The sequence below is a fragment of the Camelus dromedarius genome, chromosome 5 (genome assembly GCF_036321535.1).
Source record: "Camelus dromedarius isolate mCamDro1 chromosome 5, mCamDro1.pat, whole genome shotgun sequence".
Lineage (NCBI taxonomy): Eukaryota > Metazoa > Chordata > Mammalia > Artiodactyla > Camelidae > Camelus > Camelus dromedarius.
Window position 1 is genome coordinate 964,933 of NC_087440.1, and position 20,229 is coordinate 985,161.

Sequence of the window (20,229 nt, forward strand, 5' to 3'; positions counted from 1 at the left end):
AATTATTTTCCAATTTGCTCTACTAGTTACCTTCTCACCCTAAGTCTGGAATGCATCCAGCAAAACAGCTTTGGTGTGTTCATACCTTTAAGAATGAATCATCTTCCTTCCCTTTAGTGAGAGAAGGGCTCTGTTGGTTGTTTCTGGCAGAATTTCCACAAATGTTCTATTTTTCTTAAATCTTCCACTGGTTCCCTTGAGTTGAATCTGAGGATTCCTGATGTTCCTGAAGGAGACCCCTGAATCTCCCAACTCACAGTCACTTATATTGAAAGAGTAGTCAGTTTTGATTCTTCTGTGAAGATGTCAAGCATTTTTTTAAGAAGTTATTTCCATTATAGGATGTCACAAATGGTGGGCCAAGGACTGTATAAGAATACTATGCTAGAGCCTGGGGAAAGTTGAAGGTTTTTTCTTGCTTGTTGAGCATAATCCTCTTCACCTGCCTGTGAAATGGAGTGTACTATATCATTAGAATGTGGAGGTGGATTCTGGGACATCCTTTGAGCTCCTTGAAATTCAAAATTTGTCCCAACTAGCCTGAACTTTTTATTTTTATATTTCACAGTATCCAGACATGAGTCAAGAATCTGATTCTCCATTTGTTTTCATCTGCGCAAATCCCCAGGAAATGATTGTGAAGTTTCCTATTAAAGGAAATCCAAAAATCTGTAAGTCACAAGCTTCAATGGTCTAATTTTATTTTGCTCTTTGTCTTAATCTCACTTGTTTAACTTTAAATTTTTTCCTCTCTTTTTACCCTGTTCTATGGCATCTCAACTATTTGGAAGATTAATAAAATTCTGTTTAGCAATAACTTTAATGTAAGGTTAACTGCAGTATAGCCTTTCCAAAGTTATTGGTATGTGAGTGCATCACTCTATAAACTTCCATTTAGGAACCCATTACAGTTGAAATCCTATTTTTTCAGCCAAACGAGAATGTTTGCTCCACTGTACTGCGCTCATTAAAGGAAGTATTAAGCCAGTGCCTGTGGCAGCATTGTCATTTATCTATTGTTCCTCAATATTCAATCCAAGAATAAGACCTAACTTTTTAAATGTCTATTTTTGAGTGTCTGTTTTGGAGGCACCACTTCCCACTATTCTCTTGATTACTGGTTCCTAGAGCTCTGCTCTAGCCCTCTTGCTTTTCATCCTCTTTTTGAAACCTCTTGGTATTTCCTTTTCTGAAGCTCCTGCTTTTCTGAGTTTGCGATAATAGTATCCTCTGCATATTCACTTCTTAGAAAGTGCTTGTTGACTTTTACTCTTTCAACTTCCGACTCTTCAACTCCCAACTTCACTTCCTCTGTCTAGTCCTACAGCAGCCGCTTCTGTTTCCAAGCAATCTCAAGAAACATACAGTGATGCCGTCTCTGCCTAACTTCCTTTTAAAAACAACATCAGCAACTCTCCCATTTGCTCATGTCAGTTGCGGTTTTGTGCCTCTGTGACGTTGCTTTCGCACTGTGTGACCTGGACGATTCCGGGGCATGTATAGTTGTTGATCTGTGCACAATACCACCTCGCCCTGTACCTTGGGGACCAGCTATTTTATTAAGCCGTTCTGCAGAGAAGTACTACTCAAACTGTAATGTAAATAAAAATCACCTAGAGAACTGTTAGAACACAGGTTCCTGAGCCCTCTCCCAAGAGATACTGATGTTGTTGGTTAGCTGACTGCTATGGATAATACTGTTTTTGATCACAAAATGAAATTTTTGGAGTATGAATTTAGATTAATATGTATTTACTGCAAAATTCAGACAACCCTCATGATTTATGAAAAATGCTCCTGAGATTCCTGCAACTCAGAAAATTCGTACACAAATTATTTGCTTCAAACTGTACCCCAGCTGGTCGCCAAGTGGCCCTGGAAATTGTTTTTCCTTCTTCTCCACTATTTAAGATTTAAGCCTCCATTTCCTCTTCCTCTTTTTTGGTTGTGGAGTTTTACCCCTTCTTACTCTGTTCCATTCTTACCTTACTGTAGGCACTGATGGCAACACTGGTGGTAGGAAAATGTGGTTGGTCTTTTCTCCCAGACCCACGGCTGCTTGATCTTTAGTCCCAGTTACATTTTCTTAGCTTCCTCCCCTATCTTGGTTTTCATCTGCTGCTTAAGCTCCTGTGAGAAAATGTTCTGTGTAAACAGAGTTTTTATACTTCTCTGAAATGTTTCACTTCAGTACTTTTCTCTACCCAGAGACCCACCTTCAGCACACATACGGCCTTCGTTTTTTACCACAAGGTTTAATAGGGGGTGGGGGAGAGTGATGGTCTCAGGACAGAGCTTTTCCCTGTTGTTTCTGTTGGTTAAAAGCCTTAAAAAGCCAAAATGGACTGTGTGCTTATTTCAGGCACAGCAGGGCTGGAGAGAAATTGTGAGACTGGAGCTTCTTCCTTGGTAGACCAGACACAGTGAAACGTGGGTCGCAAAGAATAGGTAGTAGGAGGGAGGGGGAGAATAGATTGACCAATCCCTGTGTGTCTCAGAAAATTTCTAAAGGGGGAGCCAGCCTACCTGAGGATTTAGTCTTGTGTGTAGTTTCTGTTTCCTATAATTCCTCATTCCTTTTTCCTTCATTCCTCTTTACTATCTTTAAAAACCTTACACTCTGTCAGAACTTCCTTCCCTTAGGCCATAGTGGCCACCTCCAGTAGGTGACAGCTGGAAAAGTCTTTAATACCACTGCCATAGGGGAAATCACATACTTGGCTTTTAATTTGGAATGCTTCACATTTTCTTCTAGAATATTGTTACATGAAGTGGCTAAGTTCCGTGGTATTAATGATATTAATACTTACTTCAGTTACAGCTCTGTGCCTTAAATATTTTTTCTTGTGGGATGGCTTAGGAACCTAGCCACTTTTTATAGATTAGTTCTTTGAGAAATATATTCCAAATTCAAAATCTCTCACTTGCAAACTTTTAGAATACAACCCATTTACATGTTATATCACTTGTGTGTGTGTATATATATATATATGTACATATATATGCCTTAAAAGTATATATACATTTATCACTTCCTGAAGATTTGCTTTATTGTTTTAGCAGCTGCATAGTATTCCATTTTAAGACTATGTCATTTCTTTTTTTTTTTTTAATATATTTTTATTGGTAAAGGTATATATTTTAATTCATGTTTTTGGACATATAAACTTGAGCTTGCTTGACTTGAGGATAATCATGTTTCTTGAAATTTAAGTAATTCAGAAAAAAAGCAATGTGTAGTATGAAATCACTTGGCTGTGTGTCTACTCAAATTAAGAAATGCAAAAAAGTATAATAGAATATATAGGTTGAATGCTCAAAAAGATGCAGGAATTTTTTTTCTTTACGTGAACTACATGCTTTTTAAACTCATGCAGATTCTGCCTTATATCTTATGCAAAGCATGTGGAAATCCCTATGAGAGTAACATCGATTGATGGCAAATAGTTTTTCCCTTTTAACTTCTCCCCCATCTGCTGCACATGCATTTGATTTCTGTTAGGCACGATGATTGAGGATGTGGTTTAACACTGAAATGCTGTGTGTACTAAATGTAAAAATATTGGGGAAATACAGAAACTAGGCATTATCACTTTGCTTTTAAGAGCGTGCTCTGTATTACTATAGTTAACTGTCCAGATCCCAAGTCTTAAAAGACCAGGCTAAACTAGAAGTTAGAGTTCAGAGTTTGGGCAATCTGAGGGCATCCTTGACAACTGCTTCTTCATGCAAGAAGTCCCAGTCGCTTGTCTTCATTGCCCAACTGACCCAAGAATTGCCACTATCGGCAGTCACTATGGTAGATGTTAGAGATGTAAAGAAGTTTTTACTTGTAAGGCGCTCACAGGTTGCTGGCACATGTGTAGTTTTTTTAGGTAACCAGGGGATGAAAGACTTTCTGAATCCCTGGGAATGCCCTGGAAATCCTTCTTCTTCTCTATCTCTTTTCTCCTATCAGTTTTCCATTTTATCACATCATCACTGAAGCCAGAGATCAGTTTGCCTACCATTGAGTGCTTTGCTCAGATGAGTTGATCTTGTCTGAGCTGGCCTCACATGAGGGCTTTCATAGACTGGGATTTTATGAAAATTATATTTGAAGTATTATTATATAGTAAAGCTTTGAGAATATGAAGAAGGTAATGTCTCTTTTTAATACGAGGAACCTGAAATAAATATAGTTAAAAGCCTTGCCTAGAGTTATATGGTAAATTAAAGGTAAAACTGACACCATAACTAAGAAACACAACTCTGAAGCTTTAGCATAAATAATACGACTACCCTTACTTTTTCAGAGCACTTAGAGCTTATGAAGTGCTTTAACATATATTATTTCAATTAGTTATTTGATAAACTGATTCACAGTGTCTATAAAATACTTAATACAGTGCTTAGTCTATAAAAAGCACTTAGTGTTAGCCCTAATCTTCTCAACAACTTGGTAAATTAGTAGGAATTTTTCATTATACAGTTGAGTAAACAGGTTTACAGAAGGTGTATTTTGCTTGAGTCTTTCTACCTCCAGTTTTCTTCTCTTTTCACTTTATCATATTGTCTCAGAAACACATTATTTACATTTCATTTTTAGGCCGCAGTTTCATAGAGCTGCAAGGGGCCTTCGGTACTCTAACCCAATTTCCTCTTAGCATTGAAAGGTATAGGTATGACTAGGTGACTTCCTAAAGGTTATAGAGCTAAGTAGTCTTAGGACTAAAGCTAGGACCTGGGTCTTCTAACTTATTCAGTACAGAGAACTAAAAGTCTGGAGTCCTAGATGAATTCTAAATTCTGTCCTAACTTGTCCTAAAAAGCTTAATGAAATGCAATACCTTTTTGTGCCTCTGGGTACCACCACCTTTACAATGAATACTCTTATGTTTATCTGATAATCTGCTATTTTTGGTTACTTAGTAGTTCCTGTAATGTAAAGGTTTTGAAATTTGTGGTGTCCACCGTGTTTGTTTACTTCACTTATTGAGCACCTACCATTTGGCAGTCGCTGTGTCTTAGGCATACAAAGGCAAACTTGCCTTGTAATAGGACTCTGCCAGATTGCTGGCACATGTTTGGATTTCCAGCCAGGCAGCCTGGGGGATGAAAGAACTTCTAAATCCCTGGGAATACTCTGTGCTCCAAAGCCCAAATTAAAATCAACATCATTGTGAGTGTTGGTGGACGTCATTCAGGGTATCACTTAGTGATGGTTTCTAAGGAAGCACAGAAAAGGAAGTAATGTTATTCCAGGGGCAGTTGTAGCCCTGGAGAGATGAGGAAGAAGAAAAAAAAATAAGAAAACAGGAAAACTTGTTAGGTTGAATGTATTTTTCTCCCTGTCTCCATGTACAGTAGTCAGGACATGCATCCGTATAGTTGGATGAATGAGGATATTCCAGTCCAAAGGGACTGAATGACTTGCCCCAAGTCATGCAGCTAGCTAATAACAGACAAAGGAGGACTGGAACGTGGGTCTCCTGACTTCTTGCCCACTGCTTTCTCTCCTAAATCTGATTGCTGCAGTAAGTGAAAATGACAATATAAAGGGGCAGTGGTTGTGTGTATAGGCCTGTAGAAGACCCAGCCATTGTTGAAGGGAGGCTCTTTGTTTTGTTCTGTTTGTTTGTTTGGTTAGTGCTGAGGCTGTGCTGAACTGTTTCTGTATCCAGCATCAGCATTGCTATTGACTTAAATAAGGCTTTTTGTGGGAGAAAGCAACCTGCAAGCGCTATTCTCAGATGAGGAACTCTCTTAAGATTTTCTTCATGAGTTGGATGGTTCCTAAGGTGGCTACCACTGAACCAAACTTTATCCTGGTAGATCTCACGAGTCAGAGGTCAGAGACCACATCAGTGAAGTACCTCTCATTAGGGTCACCTGGGACTGGAAGGTTGCTTGTTTTCTAACTTTAACACTTAGAAGAGTCATACGGCCTATGACCTTTGCCCTTCTTAGCTGGTGATAGGGGCCCTTTGTCATTAAAGCATTCATGTGGATTCTACTCCACTGTTTCAGGTCACTCCCCCTATTAAGTCTGAGGCAGCTAAGGGGTGAGTTGAACTGCTTTTCTCACTGTGAGGGAGGTTCATGCATTATGCTCAGCCAGTTAACAGGTCAGAGGAATGGGTTTCCCACTGTGTGAAATGCCTTCCTTTATTGTTATGTGTGTGTTCTTTAAAAGTTTGCCTTAGCATCAGACACTCTGGAAAACATGATGTTTCTTTTCTAGTAGGTACAGAATTAGAAATATTAACTTCCTAGATTCTTTAGGCGAATACTCAGTGTGTTTGTGTGTGCACGTTTGTGTGACCCTGTACAGTGTTCCCACTGCTTCCTCATTCTTACAAAACGAAGCTCTGAAGTTTGAAAGTGTCTGAGTCCCGAAGCAAGATAATTGAATGTGACAGGAACACAGTAACCAGAAGACCTGGGAAGCCATGAAAGATTTGCATTGCAAATATAAAAAATAAATAATGAGGCTTCTTTTTCTCCCTTACAGGGAAACTGGATTCCAAGATCCATCAAGGAGCAAAGAAGGGGTTAATGAAGCAGAATAAAGCTGTCTGACCCAGGAGAAAAGGAGCTATACAGCATAGTGGAGTTTTGTGTACTAAAATTGCTATCCATTGGTCCTTTGGATTTGAAGCAGTAGAAATCTAAAGGCTTGGCATCAGGCTTGAAACTCTCAGAATTCAAACTCTTACCAAAATCTGTATATTTTTCTGAAAGAGTGGGATTCTTACTTTATGTAGTGGGTCAAAATCTTTGAATACATTATTTATAAAAACTTCTTTTAAAAATTCTGTATCTTTGACATTTTTCTCAGAATGATACAGAAGAAAAAGGAAAAAGTTGGAAATTATTTTCCTCTTTTAGGCTTGGATTTGCCATTAGGAAAATTCTTAACCTAGATTAATGATATTTTAAGGGACCACTTGAATTTTAAAGTATTTTTTATTTGTTTGTTTTCCCCAAAGTGATAGCCTGGTAGAGTGTTAAGATATTGTTAAGACTGTGTTTAATACAAACCTGTGATGGGACGAGAAGTTTTTTTTTTTTTTTAACAAGTTTGCTGCTCTAGTCCAACATCTCTTCAAGTGAACAGTCTTTAAAAGCTGAGTAACCTTCGTTGGCAGATTTTGGGGGGCAGGGATGGGAGGAGCCACACCTAAAGAGGTGCTGCCACTTTGTTCTTTGGTTTGAGACGTTAGTACATAAGAGGATCAGACGGGATGAGATGGAGCCACCTGCTAAAGCAGCATGAAACTGCCTTATTTATTTTGTTGGGATTGCAAACATATCACTTGGAGCAATTAGAAACAAACAAAAATAAAATCCCTTCAGTAAATGCATACAAATACCCCCAAATGCTGAAACCAAACCCTTTAAATCATCCATACCCCAGGAAGCTTTGAGCTTTGGAAAAATAGAAGGTTGGTTTGAAATGAGATTTTTACCAGTCATTCTGGCCCCACTTAGTGAAGCACTTTTTTTTTTCTGAGGTTGTTCAGAAGAACTGTCAGAATCTCAGTTGCTGGCATCCTCAGGAAATTCATGGTCTTAAATGTGTACGTTCTGCTTTCTATAAAGCAGCACCACCACACGGGGGAAGTTGGATTCCCTCCAGCAGTTGTGTGCATGACTTAAAAAAGAGAGCACAAGGGAGAGAAAAAAAGTGCCCTGTGTTATGAAAAAGATTAATTTCCCCTTTCTTTAATCCTTCATATTCAGCGTTTATTTGCATTGAAATGCCTCCACTCATTATGCATTGATGTTCACTCAACTGTGAACCCTGCTTGTTGCATAGCTCTGGGCATTGGTTTTGTGGGGGCTTGATCACTTTGGATTCCCAGGGAAAACCCACCCGATTCTTGTTCTGGTGATGCAGGCATGTAGCATTCTTTTTCTTCTGTTCAGTTCTGTAGAGAAAGTGGAAAGGACACTAATGGCACTTCTTTAGGGAAAAAAAAAATGTCTCCCTCCGGCCTCCTGCAGATCCTAGTATTATTAAAGAAGCCACACTGGGTTCACTATGTGGTTAATAGTTTACCAAGCAGTAGCAACTTGAATTCTGTGCTGGAATTGTCTGGTTTTCCTAATACCAAAATAAAACTGGAAGGCAAGAGGTGAAGAGCCTAGGGAGGAAAAAAAAAATTATCTTTCTGCCTTTTTATTCGAACGACAGCCTGAGCACAGAGGAGTCTGGATTGATTTTTCCACCTGGATAGATTGTGTGTGCATGCCTAAAGAAAAACATCAGGAGATGCAAGAGTTCAGGTTATGCAACCATTCTGCGTGTTGTGATAAGAAAGTTTACAAGAACTTTACAAGTTTATGAGAACCCACCTCAGCATCCAGAATATGCAGCTGGAGCCACATGAGTAAATGGCCGAGTAACTTGGAAACTTCTCTTTTTCATGGTTAGACTGTGAAAGCCTGTCTTCAGTTCACGTGGTGGTGGTATAAAGTCTCTCTTTTATTTGCGGAGACACCCGGGAGGAAGTGTGGGAGAGACTTGGGGGTAGATGGCCCTCAGTTACTTAGTGATGAATAGCCTGATTTAAAGCCTAGTGGAAATTCTTAGCAGCCTGAGTACAGACTTGCCCAGGATAGCCTTTCAGTACTTTATAACACTTTTCACTCACCCTGTAACTCTGGGACATCTTGGCCTGAGGGAAATTTTACATTTCTGAGCTGGTTTTCTTCTGCAGCCTAAATACCTGCACCCCCTTTTGGATGGCTGGGTTCAGTGGCTCTCAATTTGTATCATAGCTAAAGGATTCAGTGTTTTTGTTTTTGTTTTTCTAGGTAGGACGCAGTCTCAATTATATTAGCTCAGAGTAGGATGTATATGAAACTGAAGACTTTTTCTGTCAGGATTTAGGAGGCTTTGGCCTTACAGACAGATGTTTGGACTGGAGTAAGTGGCTAGGGGGTTGGGGGTGGTGGGAGGCTGTAGAGTTTCTTGCTATAGGTTAATCTTGAAAAAGAGAACTAGATATCCTTTCTTTTCTTTTTTAAACTGGAAGTTTACAGAAACCCATTTTTCCCCTAGGGAGTAGGTGTAAAAATTTTAGACTTTAAAGATTGCTTTTTACAAATAATTACAAAGCTGTGAGTTATAACCCTTAATCTCTTTCCATTTTAACTACTGTCTCTACTAAAGCCCGTTTATGTGGATTTTATTTTGTTTGGTAATTTTTTTTTTTAATACCTTTGCTTAGAGGTCCTAGCCAAGATTGAGACAGTATTGGGGTTGTTCTCTTGCCCAGCTAGAAAAGGCCAGTAAAAAAGCAAGCATCTATTAAACTAGAGAAATCAGCTAACTTCAGTTTATTAGGCCTGGGGGAGGAAAGAAAGTCCTGTGATGAAGGATTTTTTTTTTTTCCTTGAGATTCAAATAGCAAGTACACATCTGCTGCTCTCAACTTCTTTGAATGTGTTTGGAGGGAGGTGATCCATATCACAGGCTCCAGCAGCATCAAGGGATCTAGCATGTGGAGGGCTTTCTACTTCTCTCATGCGGAGAAGAAAGAACTTAGCTCAGTGCCATCCTCTGACACAAAGAAACTTGTGTAAATGTCTGTCCATTTATGTGTGTGCTCCTAATGTGGATTAATTCATGGGGTGAAACTTGGTAGACTGATCAGATTTCCGATGTGATAGTGGAGAGTCCAAAAAGAAAACCTAGTAAATATTGTACCCTAACTTGGAGTCAGGTAAATAATGTGGGGCGAGAAGGCGACTGAGAATCCATAGATGTGTCATAGGAAGGGAGTGAGGTGTTGGAACAAAGGGCAAAAAATGTCAGTACAGAAGATTTGAGAAGAGTCTGGAGCTATCCTGTCTAACCTGGTAGCCACTAATGACATGAGTTATTTAATTAAATGAAATTAAGAATTCAGTTCTTCAGTCATCTGGTACCATATTCAAGTATTCAAATAGCTAAACGTAGTTAGTGACTTCTGAATTGGACAATGCAAATACAGAATATTTCCATCATTGCCAGAAGTTCTATCAGACAGTGCTTGTTTAGAGTAGGGGTCCACACTCTTTGTATAAAAAGCTAGAGAGCCAATGTTTTAGGCTTTACTAGGTCGTAGGGTCCCTCTTATTATTCAACTCTGCTACTGAAGTTCAAGTGAAATAAATCCATAGATGATACATAAAAGAATGTGGCTATGAGCCAATAAAACTTTATGGACACTGAAATTTTAATTTCATATAATTTTCGCATCACATAATATTTTATTTTTCAGCCATCCAAAAATGTAAAAACCATTCGTAGTTCATAGGACATTCCAAAATTGGCACTGAGCTGGATTTGACCTGTGGGCCATAATTTACCAAACCCTGGTCTAAAGGGGCAGGAAATCAAAACTTAAAGATTCTTTTAATGTATAAGACATCAATTGCTTGAAAATTTTTAGTGGGTCTTCTAGACTTGAGAAATTTCTCTGTCTAAAAATTGGAGTGCTCTGTAGGAATGTTTACTTTCCTTTGTTCCCTATATTTGCAGTCTAGGCTTCTCCAATAATAGTCATACTCTTCAATAGGAAATGACTACTCAAGTCTTAACCCTTAATTAAGTCACACCTAAGTCTAAGACAGTAAACTTCTCTCTTTCTCTGCCTGCAAGTAGCTGAGTCTTCACCTATAACATCATCCAGTACAGATTAGAGAGGTTTGCTGTCACCTGGGTTCAGTTTTGTCCTTGTACTGTCCGAGGGCAAGCTGAATATTGGTGAACAAATGGGAGATTATTCTTCCTAGACCAGACAGGCTTAGTATTCTTTAGCCATTACCCCCTGACACACACACACACACACACACACACCCTTTTGTATGTGTATATGGAGGTGGAGAGTAAAGGGATTTTATTATCTGGCTCTATCCTCAAGTCACATACTATACTATCTTGAGTGGCACTGTAGAAGGATGCCCTTTTCCTAAAAAGGGAAGAGAGGAAAGAGAAATACTGCAGAGCTAAGATGGCCAAGGACACAGGAAAGACATAATTGAGGCTAAACACTGTGTGGGGAGCCTTGAGGATTGAGATAAATTTGTTTGCTCTGGAAGGAGGTGGAAGTTTTAGGGAGGAGGTGGTGAAGAGTATGGTATTTCACAAGTAAGAGGTCGGTGGGAAAGTTCACTTAAACTAGGATTGAATGCCTACTGTGTGCTGTGTAATCAGATGAATGGCAGATAAGAAAAGATAAAAAGTTACAGTCATTAGAATGGTGGGTTGGAAAAGGACGGAATAGGGGACTTAAGATAATAAAAAGAAACAAGATTTGGTGATAAAGGATGGTTTGGCGGAAAGGGTTTAAGAAGGATTAGCAATGGGTACTTTGAAGAGGAAACCTAGTGATAATCCTAAAAAAAAAAAAAAAAGAAAGAAAGAAAGAAAGAAACTGGAGAACAAAGGATAAAAAATTAGGGGGTTGATAACTTCGCTGAACCAAGGGATAAAATGGATGAAGCCACCAAGAGCTGGGCTCTTCTGTTTTTGTGGATGTCCACGTTCAGACCCCTTACCGCCCTTTCCTCTCCCCACGGTTGGACACCTACAGAATTGCTGTCTTCCGTGTTTAAGATATGATACTTCCCCAGAGACCTCTCTGCGAGGAAGTCTGGTCCAGCGAGAGTTCTTTGCACGAGGAGAGAGCGTTAGGTTCGAGCTCTCCAACCCAGGTCTCCTCGAGTTTATCTCTGTTTTAACCGGCTCGCCGGGTTTTCCAGCATTCCCAGAGCTACGAGTCTCTAATCCGGGCTCCCTGTGACCGTGCATTCCGAGACCCAGGATTTGGCTCCTTCATCCAGGTTCCGGGTTTCCCTTGTGCTCTACTGCTCCAGACTCCACACCAGCCCGGAATCCAGATCCGGGGGCCTGGTAGTCCAGTGTCCGGGTCTTCCGGGCGGCCCTGGTTGTCCCGGATCGCGGCGGCGGCGGCGGTGGCGGCGGCTGAGGGACCCGCGGCCCCGGACACAGCGGCACCGGCCGGGCGGGGCGGAGCGGCGCGAGGAGGGGGCGGAGAGCCGGAGCCGAGGCGGGGTGGGGTGGGGGGGAGGGGCCGCGGGAACGGATGGCGGCCTGGGCCCCGTAGCAGTGGCGGCTCTACGGCCCGGGGCCCGGGCGGCGGAGGTGGCGGCTCCCGGGACCGGCCGCGCGGTGAGTCCGGAGCTTTGTGTGGAGCCGGGGCTGGGGGAGGAGAGAGGCGGCGGCGCTGAGGGGGCCGGGGCAGCGGCGCCTGACGGAGGAAGTGGGGGTTGGGGGGCCGGGGCGGAGCGAGGGGAAGGTGTGTAAAGGCGGGGGTGGGGGGTGTCGTTGCGTGGGTGGGGGAGGGGGCGTCGAGGGGCTCGGGGTGAAGTTCAAAGCGTGGCCGGGGCCGGTTCAGGCTGAGGTTAGGGGTGCCCGAGAGGGGATGAAGGTCTCGCCAGGTTGTGGGGACAGGCCAGAGAGTTTCAGAGGCGAGTCTGGGTATCTTGAGGGGGCCCAGGGCGACTGGGGCTAGTCAGGGAGTTAGTGGGGTTCAGAGTGAAGGGCTGGGAGCAGGACGTGTGCTCGGCCCAGGAGGTGGGGAGCAAGGTGGCTGGGAGTGTGCAGTAAGTAGGTTGTGGGTGTGTGCTCCTTCCAGTCTTCAGGTCACATTTACTCCTGTCCTTTTCTTCAAGATGGAGGGATCCCTGGGCCTGGCCCTTAACTGCTGTCCTTGTACCCCCGGGAGGGTTGGTGACCCTGTCCTGTTTGGAAAACCCATGCTGCCCTCTTTTCCCTTTATGTGTAATTACGGTTGGATCATCTCTGTGCTTTGCTCAGATTCTCCTTCCTCCCTCTGGGGTTGAGGAGGAGGAGACACATCTGACCAATTAATGTGTGTTTGTGAAACAGGCAGCAGCAAACAGTCATTTCAGCTTCTAGGAATTAGGCTCACACAGGGTGGAGAGAGATCAGAACCCTTCAGGGGGAATATTTCTGAACAAATCACAGATGATTAAATTCTCTAAGAAACAGCTTTCTACCTAAATGAGAGTGAGAAAGATGGGGGAGAAAGCCTGTCTGTTTCCAGCCATGTGTCCAGAGCCCCAGGGGTTGAGGAGAGTCCCCAATCCCCCACAGGCCTCTCTTTTCTGTATTAGGCTTTGCTCTGCAGCCTCGAGTTAATTTCACCCCTGCTGCTTTGTCTTGGGGGAGGGAGTGCTGGTTTAGGCTGTTGTGAGGAGATGACTGTTCTGCTGCCACACACAATAGTCGTGTCATTTTATCGGGAGTGCTACCCCAGGGCTGAGAACTGCTGCTGCAGAGATAAACCCGTCCCTCTCACCCGCCTATTGTGTACACAGTGAAGGTCATAGGTTCAAGTCTTGTCTGAGAGCTTTGGATATGCTCCATCTCCCAGGCTCCTCAGTGCCATTTTCTTCCTTTTCCAGACTGGGGCTTGCCATTGGAGGAGGCCAGACAGAAAGGCTCTTCTTTTTGAGTGAGGAACAATGCAGAGCTCATTGGCACACATTTTTCAGAAGAATAGGGAATGCCAGCCATGTTGTGCCTGCCTCTTTGGCTAGCCTGTACTAAGTTGTGGAGGGATGGTGGCTGGGAGACTCAACCCTGATGTTTGTGTCAGATCTTTAAGGAAGAAGACTCCAAGGGGAGGGTTTTACTCTTGTTTGAGCCAACATATTTAATTCTTATTCTTATAGAGGTGGGACACTCATCCAAGGATTTTTGTTTTATTTGTTTAGGAATACCACTAAAAACCTGTGCAGGGTTAAGATGGGGAGTCAGGGACCAGGTACCTTTTTAATGGTGACTTCCTGGTCAGAATAATTGCATAAGTAAAAAGCCACAGAATTTGCCTATCTGGGTAAGGGCTGTGGAAACAAAACAACTTTCCTTTTAATCTTTGATTCTGATGAAAGGAGGTGACTTGCTCGTGCAGAAAGTCCATATGTGTCTCTGTATTAGGGGGAAATTTGCCAGAGAGATGAATATTAAAAAAAAAATCATTTGAGGTCTTGGAGGTTGTTAATGAGGGAAGAATGAGGACAAGCTAGAAGGAACCCTATCCTTATATATATTGCATAGAAGTTCCCAGATGGTATTTAGGTACTATAAATTGGGTAAAAAGTTTTTTGGGGCTGGAAATGAGGTTTCCATTTAGGACATTAAAGAAGACTTAAAAAGAGATGAGAAATCAAACTTACTGTGAGAGGGCAGTGGTACACAGTATACACTGTACGTGATAGCCAATCATTTCCTGTAGGATATTGTTGAAGAAGAACTTTAGCCTTTAGTTGTAGTAAAGGTCTTTCCAAGGTTCTGAGTCTGACTGTGTTGCCACCTTTATCTCTTTATTTCAGTGAGTTTCTTAAAAATGATGCCTTGCCACTTAGGTGTTGGGCTTTGTTGGGAGGGAACAGGTTGTTCTGACCTTCATATTTCTTGATGACAGGACTGTCTCAAGGTCTTACTGGAGGTGTTATCTGTCTTTAGACTGTTTCCAACTATATGTCCTAGGTCTCTGAGTGAAGCCTCAGCTAAATGAGTCCAGAGCTTTTTGCTCTTGGGCTTTTGGCATTCATTTCTGAATCCTGTCAGGTGACAGTGAAGGCAGAAACCTCAGATTAAATTTGCCCTGATTGGATTTAGTGGTTTCAGAGTTGGGCCCTTGCCACGAGTAGTCTTATGAATCTTCTGACTGTGACCATCTTTCAGAGAGCACTTTGGATTTTTCCTCCAGCTTCTTGTTAGAAAATGTTTCCTTGTGAGAGGTCTAGATAGCTGGGCAGATTAGTGCTTATTTTGTGAGGATATGGAAGCATAATTTTGGCTCCTGGTAGTAATTACGTTGCAATTAGCATATAGCAACTAAATGACTGGAACAGGATAATTTGTTGAGGGGTTTACTGATTGCTCTGTCAAGTAGAAGTGCCACTCCTTTCTTATTTGACTCAGAGCACCACTGCCTGGGCTCAGCCATGGAGACTTAAGTGCAGGAACGATGTGTGGTCTCCAGAAGTTCTCGCTCTGTTCTCACTCTCATCACATAGCACCTTCTAGTGCCACTTTCTCCTGCTCCAAAGGTAGCTAAGCAATTGTTAGTTCCCTTCTGGAAAACTAGTCATGGATGGGGATACTGCCAGACAGATGGGGCCACTCTGAGATGAGGCAGCCGTATGTTGTGTGGCAAGTTTTCTTTTAAGCAGCTTAATTCTGATTTTTAAAATTTATTTTCCTTTAGAAAAACAAAAAAACCCCACCAACACTGAGGGGGGGAAACCCACAAAATACAAAATACAAAATCACACAGTGTACTAAATATGCCTTCATGATCTCTCTCATAAAGTTTGGCTATGACAGGCAGAATGAAGATAGGCGGTGCTGATTGGCAGGTTCTGGGCCCACTAAGTGTCAGTGAAGGACTCTTTTCACTGGGGAACAGGTAATTCACCAAAGCACCTGCCTAGCTGTGCTTGTGGAATTGGTAGCAGCTGTGCAGCTGCAGAGGGATTATTGAGCAGGTGGTTAAAAGAATCACATGCCACAGTGACAAGAAAATACTTGGTCTTCTGTGGTTTAGGTTCAGTTCATATGTGTGAAATTCCTCTTTGTTTCACATTTCTTAATGCCTGATACTGGTTTGTTACTGAGATGGTAATGGAATACAGAAAAGAGATTCTTCCTTCCCTGTGTTTCTTTTAGGTTACTGAGCAGCATGCCTTAGACATGGTCCTCAGCCCTATTGTATTTCTGTGAGTTCTGGCTTTATGCCCTGTGAATGGGAAGGAAATAATGGTAATTCAGTGTTTCTCGCACTTGTTTATTAGGGAGAAATGGGAAAGAGAAAATTCTTTGCTTTTAGTGTGGTGAAAAAGATTTAGCCCACTGGGAGGATATCCAGCAGGTTTTATGCGAAGGATGTTAATTGCCTTTTTGTGTTAGGTCTACCTGACATGCCTTACTCAGGACATTTGCATGTGTTTTTATTTTATGAATGTAAGTCTCCACATGAAGTTTGTGTCTCTTTGGTTGTTTTATTCCATTTTTAGTTTCTCCTAGCACCTTTATCATTCTTTTTTCTGGCTTTGAAATTAACATCACTTGTTAGAATCAGATCACCAGACGGTCACAACATGTTAAGGAAGTATTTCAACTAAATATTTATCTTAAAAACAAGTATAGTGTTTCCTATAACTTGAAGGAGGACTTTGTATTTTGAGGTTTTCTGCAAATTTCCAGATTTTTCTTCTCAGTTATTATCATCATCTTCTGTTAATATGATTTTATTTTTCTTTCACATGTTCATGCTACTATAGTAGCAGTGCCGTAGAGCCTAAAATTTAGAAGCAAGTAACTTGGTGTTTATTTTCTGACTTTTTTAGTGTCCTCCAGTCATTTTCTGTATTAGACTAAGCTGTGTGCTCCTTCTGTTGAAAAACACACACACGCAATCTAATTGAATTCACACGGTGTTAATTAACTGTTGATTGACAGGAAATAAGTGATATTAACCGTTTTAGAGTTCAGAAGTCTCTTTTCCAAGTGGAGTGAAGGCTCTGATCTGTTAGATCGAGACAGAGATATGGATGAATGGATGGGTGGGTGGATGGATGGATAGATTGATTTAGGGGAAAGGGAGGCAAATTGTGTGACTTTGATGCCAGGACCAGTGGGCCACTGCAAAGGTAGGGACATTTGCAAGAATCTGTTTAAACCTAGTTTGTAACCTAGCTTTAAGTAGGAGTCTGGTGGTTATCTGTATAGTATTCACTTCTTTATTTCCCCATATGAGCCATCATAGTTGGTTGTTTGTTTTAAACTGTTCGCAAACCACCACATATTTTCCTAGCATTCTCAGTAGTTTGCTTCCTCATGCTTTCCCTCCTCCCCCATCGCCCATTCTCGTTCTCTGCTCTGAAGACTTCTCTAGCAGCTTGGAAACACTCTAATTACTGTAGCTATTATAGTCACATCCCAGATCTTCCACCTCCTTCCCACTCACCCCTTTCTATCTTTCTTGCCCCTCCCTTTGCTCTAGCAGCAGGAGTTGAACTGCAGTCTCATGAGCACAGTCAGATCTGTGAATGAGCTTTATATCTTGTCAGGGAAGAACTCCAGATCCAACAGGGCTGATTTTCATGGTTCTCTTGCTGTTTGTTCTTGGATCAGAGTCCCAGAAATAAGAGATGACAAATACCTATTAGGTCACGTCTAATCTATCACTCAGGAGCAAACCTACGATCTTTCTCTTGTCTCTGTGAGAATTTTTTCCTTCTTTATGTTGCAGGTGAGAGCTGTCTGATGCCGAGCAAGCTCTGAAACTGCCTTCTTTTTATTGTGCTCTCTGGTCATTAATGTCAGGCCAGCTTTGCTCTCTTGGATTTTAATTCTTATCTCATTTTCAGGATTACTTCTTCCCAGCAAAATCTTTATCCCTTCAACTTCGGTCCTCTCTTCTTGATTGTTGGCACATTTGTGCTCCTTTTGTACCATCAGTTATGTGTGCCAGAAGTTACCACTTTTCAAACCTTTGCCACAAGGGTCATTGTGGCATCCTCTTGAGGAGGTGTGTTTGATGGAAGCACAGGACACACATCTCAGCAGGTGGTAGTTAGTAAGATGGCTCAGGAAATATGTGCGAGGTTGTACTCTTAAGAAAGTCCTGTATTGTATGAACGAATACTGTTTCTTTCTCTTTGATTTGGGGCACTTCCTGTTCTAACCCTTGGTTCTCTTCATATGGATGAATTTTATTTTTGTGTGGCTTAGCTACAGTTCCAATTAAGTTATTTTCTGATTTAATAGTATAATATGTTTTATTTGTTAATGTAGCTTTTCAAAGCTTAGAGGAAAAAGCACAGAACTGGGAGTCATAAAACCTAGGTTCTGATCACTGTTTTGCCTCTAACTAGCTGTGTGACCTTGTGCTAGTCACGCCTGTGTTTTTCACTTTACGTATATGTAAAGTGAGCACATTAGACAAGATCATCTAAGGTTTCATTTAGTGTTGAATTTTATGTTAACAAGATTGTGATGGAAGAATGAGACAAAAGTGGTTGACTTAAGTGAGCAGTTTTCTATTGTTGTGTCCATATTCAAAGGGGCTTAGTTCCCGGGGGTTTGATTCTCACTCCTCTTTCTTATGTTTGTAAAGTTTATGCTCTGCTTTATTTTTTTTAAACTAGGCTGTCTTCTTTTGGAGGGTCTTTGCACCCTGCTTCTGCAGGTTCACTAGTTTACCAGGTGTGTCCTTTTCTAGCCTGCTCAAGCAGGCCAGGGTGGGGATCACAAAGCTGCAGAAAAAGAACCTCAGTTTGTGAGAAGGAAATCAAACCTGGAAGGATTTGCCTGATATCAATAAGAAGTAATTTTATGCATTTAGTTAGGAATCTAAGACCTTTAAATCTCTTATATCTGAAATCTTGAGCCAAATGGAACTGATTGTGGAGGTGGGTTAGGCATTTTTCCATTTTTGACCAGTTAGTGGAAAACCTACTTTGAATTAACTTTTTGGAATTGAGTAAGAGTTGCCCACTGTTTTGTTTAGGAAATAAAATTGTTATTTTTAATGCTCAAAATGCAAAATTTGGTGAAGTTTGACCGATGAGGGGATTTTCTGAAATACCCTGTAAAAGGGACTAAGCAATGGAAATGGTGGATGACTGTAGGAACTTTGAAATTGACAGTACAGGTGACCCTTGAACAATGTAGGGGTTAGAGCACCCCCCATCCCAACAGTAAAGTAAAAAAATCCTCATATAACTTTACAGTTGGCCCTCTAGTATCCGAGGTTCCAACCAACTGTGGATCATGTAGTACTGTAGTATGTATTTATTGAAAAAAATCCAGGTATAAGTGGACCTGGGCAGTTCACATCTGTGTTGTTCAAGGATCAACTGTAATTTTAGGAAATCTTTTCTTTCAAGCAGTTTAAAGGAATAAAATTGCATAACCTAGTTGTTAATTCCCCAAGTTAAGATTTTTACTAGTATTTCTCAGTTATTTTTTGGATTTGGAACATCCAGTAGCAGCTCTTTATTGAATGTTAAGAGGATGATGGTCTTTTCGTCTTTCTTGTTTTGGTGGGGGGCAGGCAGTGTTAATTTAGGAAAATCACATGTTTAATCTACCTTTGAACATTGGAAGAAATATTCATTGTTGTTAAATTTGTCCTTAAGACATCCATCAGTCTGTAATAGAAAAATTTGGTGGGTGCAACTACTGTTTATTTTTGACTCATAAAAAGTCCTGGGAGTGTTTTGCTTTATTTGCAGCCATCTGTAGCAGATTACTGATTTTCAGGTAATCTAAAGGTTATTTTGGGAAGTGCTTCACTTTAATGTGAGATTTTTTGAAAGACTTATGTTAGAAATATAAGTGGCTTTTGTAGGTAAGTTCATTCGTTCTTTCTTTCTTTCTTCCTTTCATCCTTTCTTCCTTTCTCTCTCTCTTTCTCTCTTGTAGAATTTTTATTGGAAAGTGGCCAGAGTAGGTGCCATGCAACCTTTGGAAATCAAACCATACCATGCTTGAAATCCAGATCTGGCAGTTACGCCACATTGCATGCTGGTACCACATTGCATACTGGTACTTGTAGTTTCTTGGGCTGTAGTTCAGTATTTATAGAGGAAGGCAGAAGTGTCTGCTCTAGTCTATGTACAAAGTAAAGCCAGTGGGTTTTTGGTATGTTACCAGAGTGTTCCTAGTAACATTCCTAGATGAGGACTTTGGATTTGGTTAGGATGAACTTTTATTTATGTGAGCAGAAATGAATGTTCAAGAATGTGCCTTGTAAACTTTAGTTACAAATTCTGAGGTTTGGTGTGAAACTCAGCATGTATCTTTGTTGTGGAACTACTGCATCTAGAGCAGAGTCTTAAAGAATGGCATCAGAAATGGAACTGTAGGAAGAGGAATTGGAATTGTGAGGTTCATAGGGTGTATGAATCTGAAAGGTATAGAGGAAGGGGGAAATTTTTTCTACTTGGTGTCTGCTTTCAGATGTACCTCCAGTCCATCATTTCTGAAACTTACCCTTTTCTCCCCTAAGCATTATAGTTCTTCCACTTGCCATGGTACAAAACTTTGGCTTTGTATTTGTTTCTTTTTTCTTCCTCACCTCATCTAATCATTTACTAAATTTGAATCATTTAGATACCTTATCATTTAGCTTCAATTTTTCACCTGACCTCGTTCAGGCCTTTATCTGTACATTATTGTAGTAACCTCATGGT

At 41.1% G+C, this 20,229-nt stretch overlaps 2 protein-coding genes across 4 annotated transcripts in view; both read left to right on the forward strand.

Annotated features, from left to right (window-relative positions):
• The window catches only part of TRIP4 (thyroid hormone receptor interactor 4), a 46,843-nt gene extending 40,049 nt beyond the window's left edge, over positions 1-6,794 (forward strand). The window contains exons 12-13 of the mRNA XM_031452838.2: positions 569-671; positions 6,494-6,794. Coding sequence (XP_031308698.2) covers positions 569-671; positions 6,494-6,561 — 171 coding nt within the window. The 3' untranslated portion in view covers positions 6,562-6,794. The remainder of the gene's footprint in view (positions 1-568; positions 672-6,493) is intronic.
• A 4,985-nt stretch (positions 6,795-11,779) lies between these two features.
• ZNF609 (zinc finger protein 609) overlaps positions 11,780-20,229 on the forward strand; it is a 184,704-nt gene continuing 176,254 nt past the window's right edge. For 2 of the 3 annotated variants that reach the window (XM_031452834.2, XM_031452835.2), the window contains exon 1: positions 12,035-12,166. The gene's annotated coding sequence lies outside the window, so the exon portion shown is untranslated. Of the gene's footprint in view, positions 12,167-20,229 lie in introns of all 3 variants that reach the window. The other variant, XM_064485461.1, reaches the window with a different exon arrangement.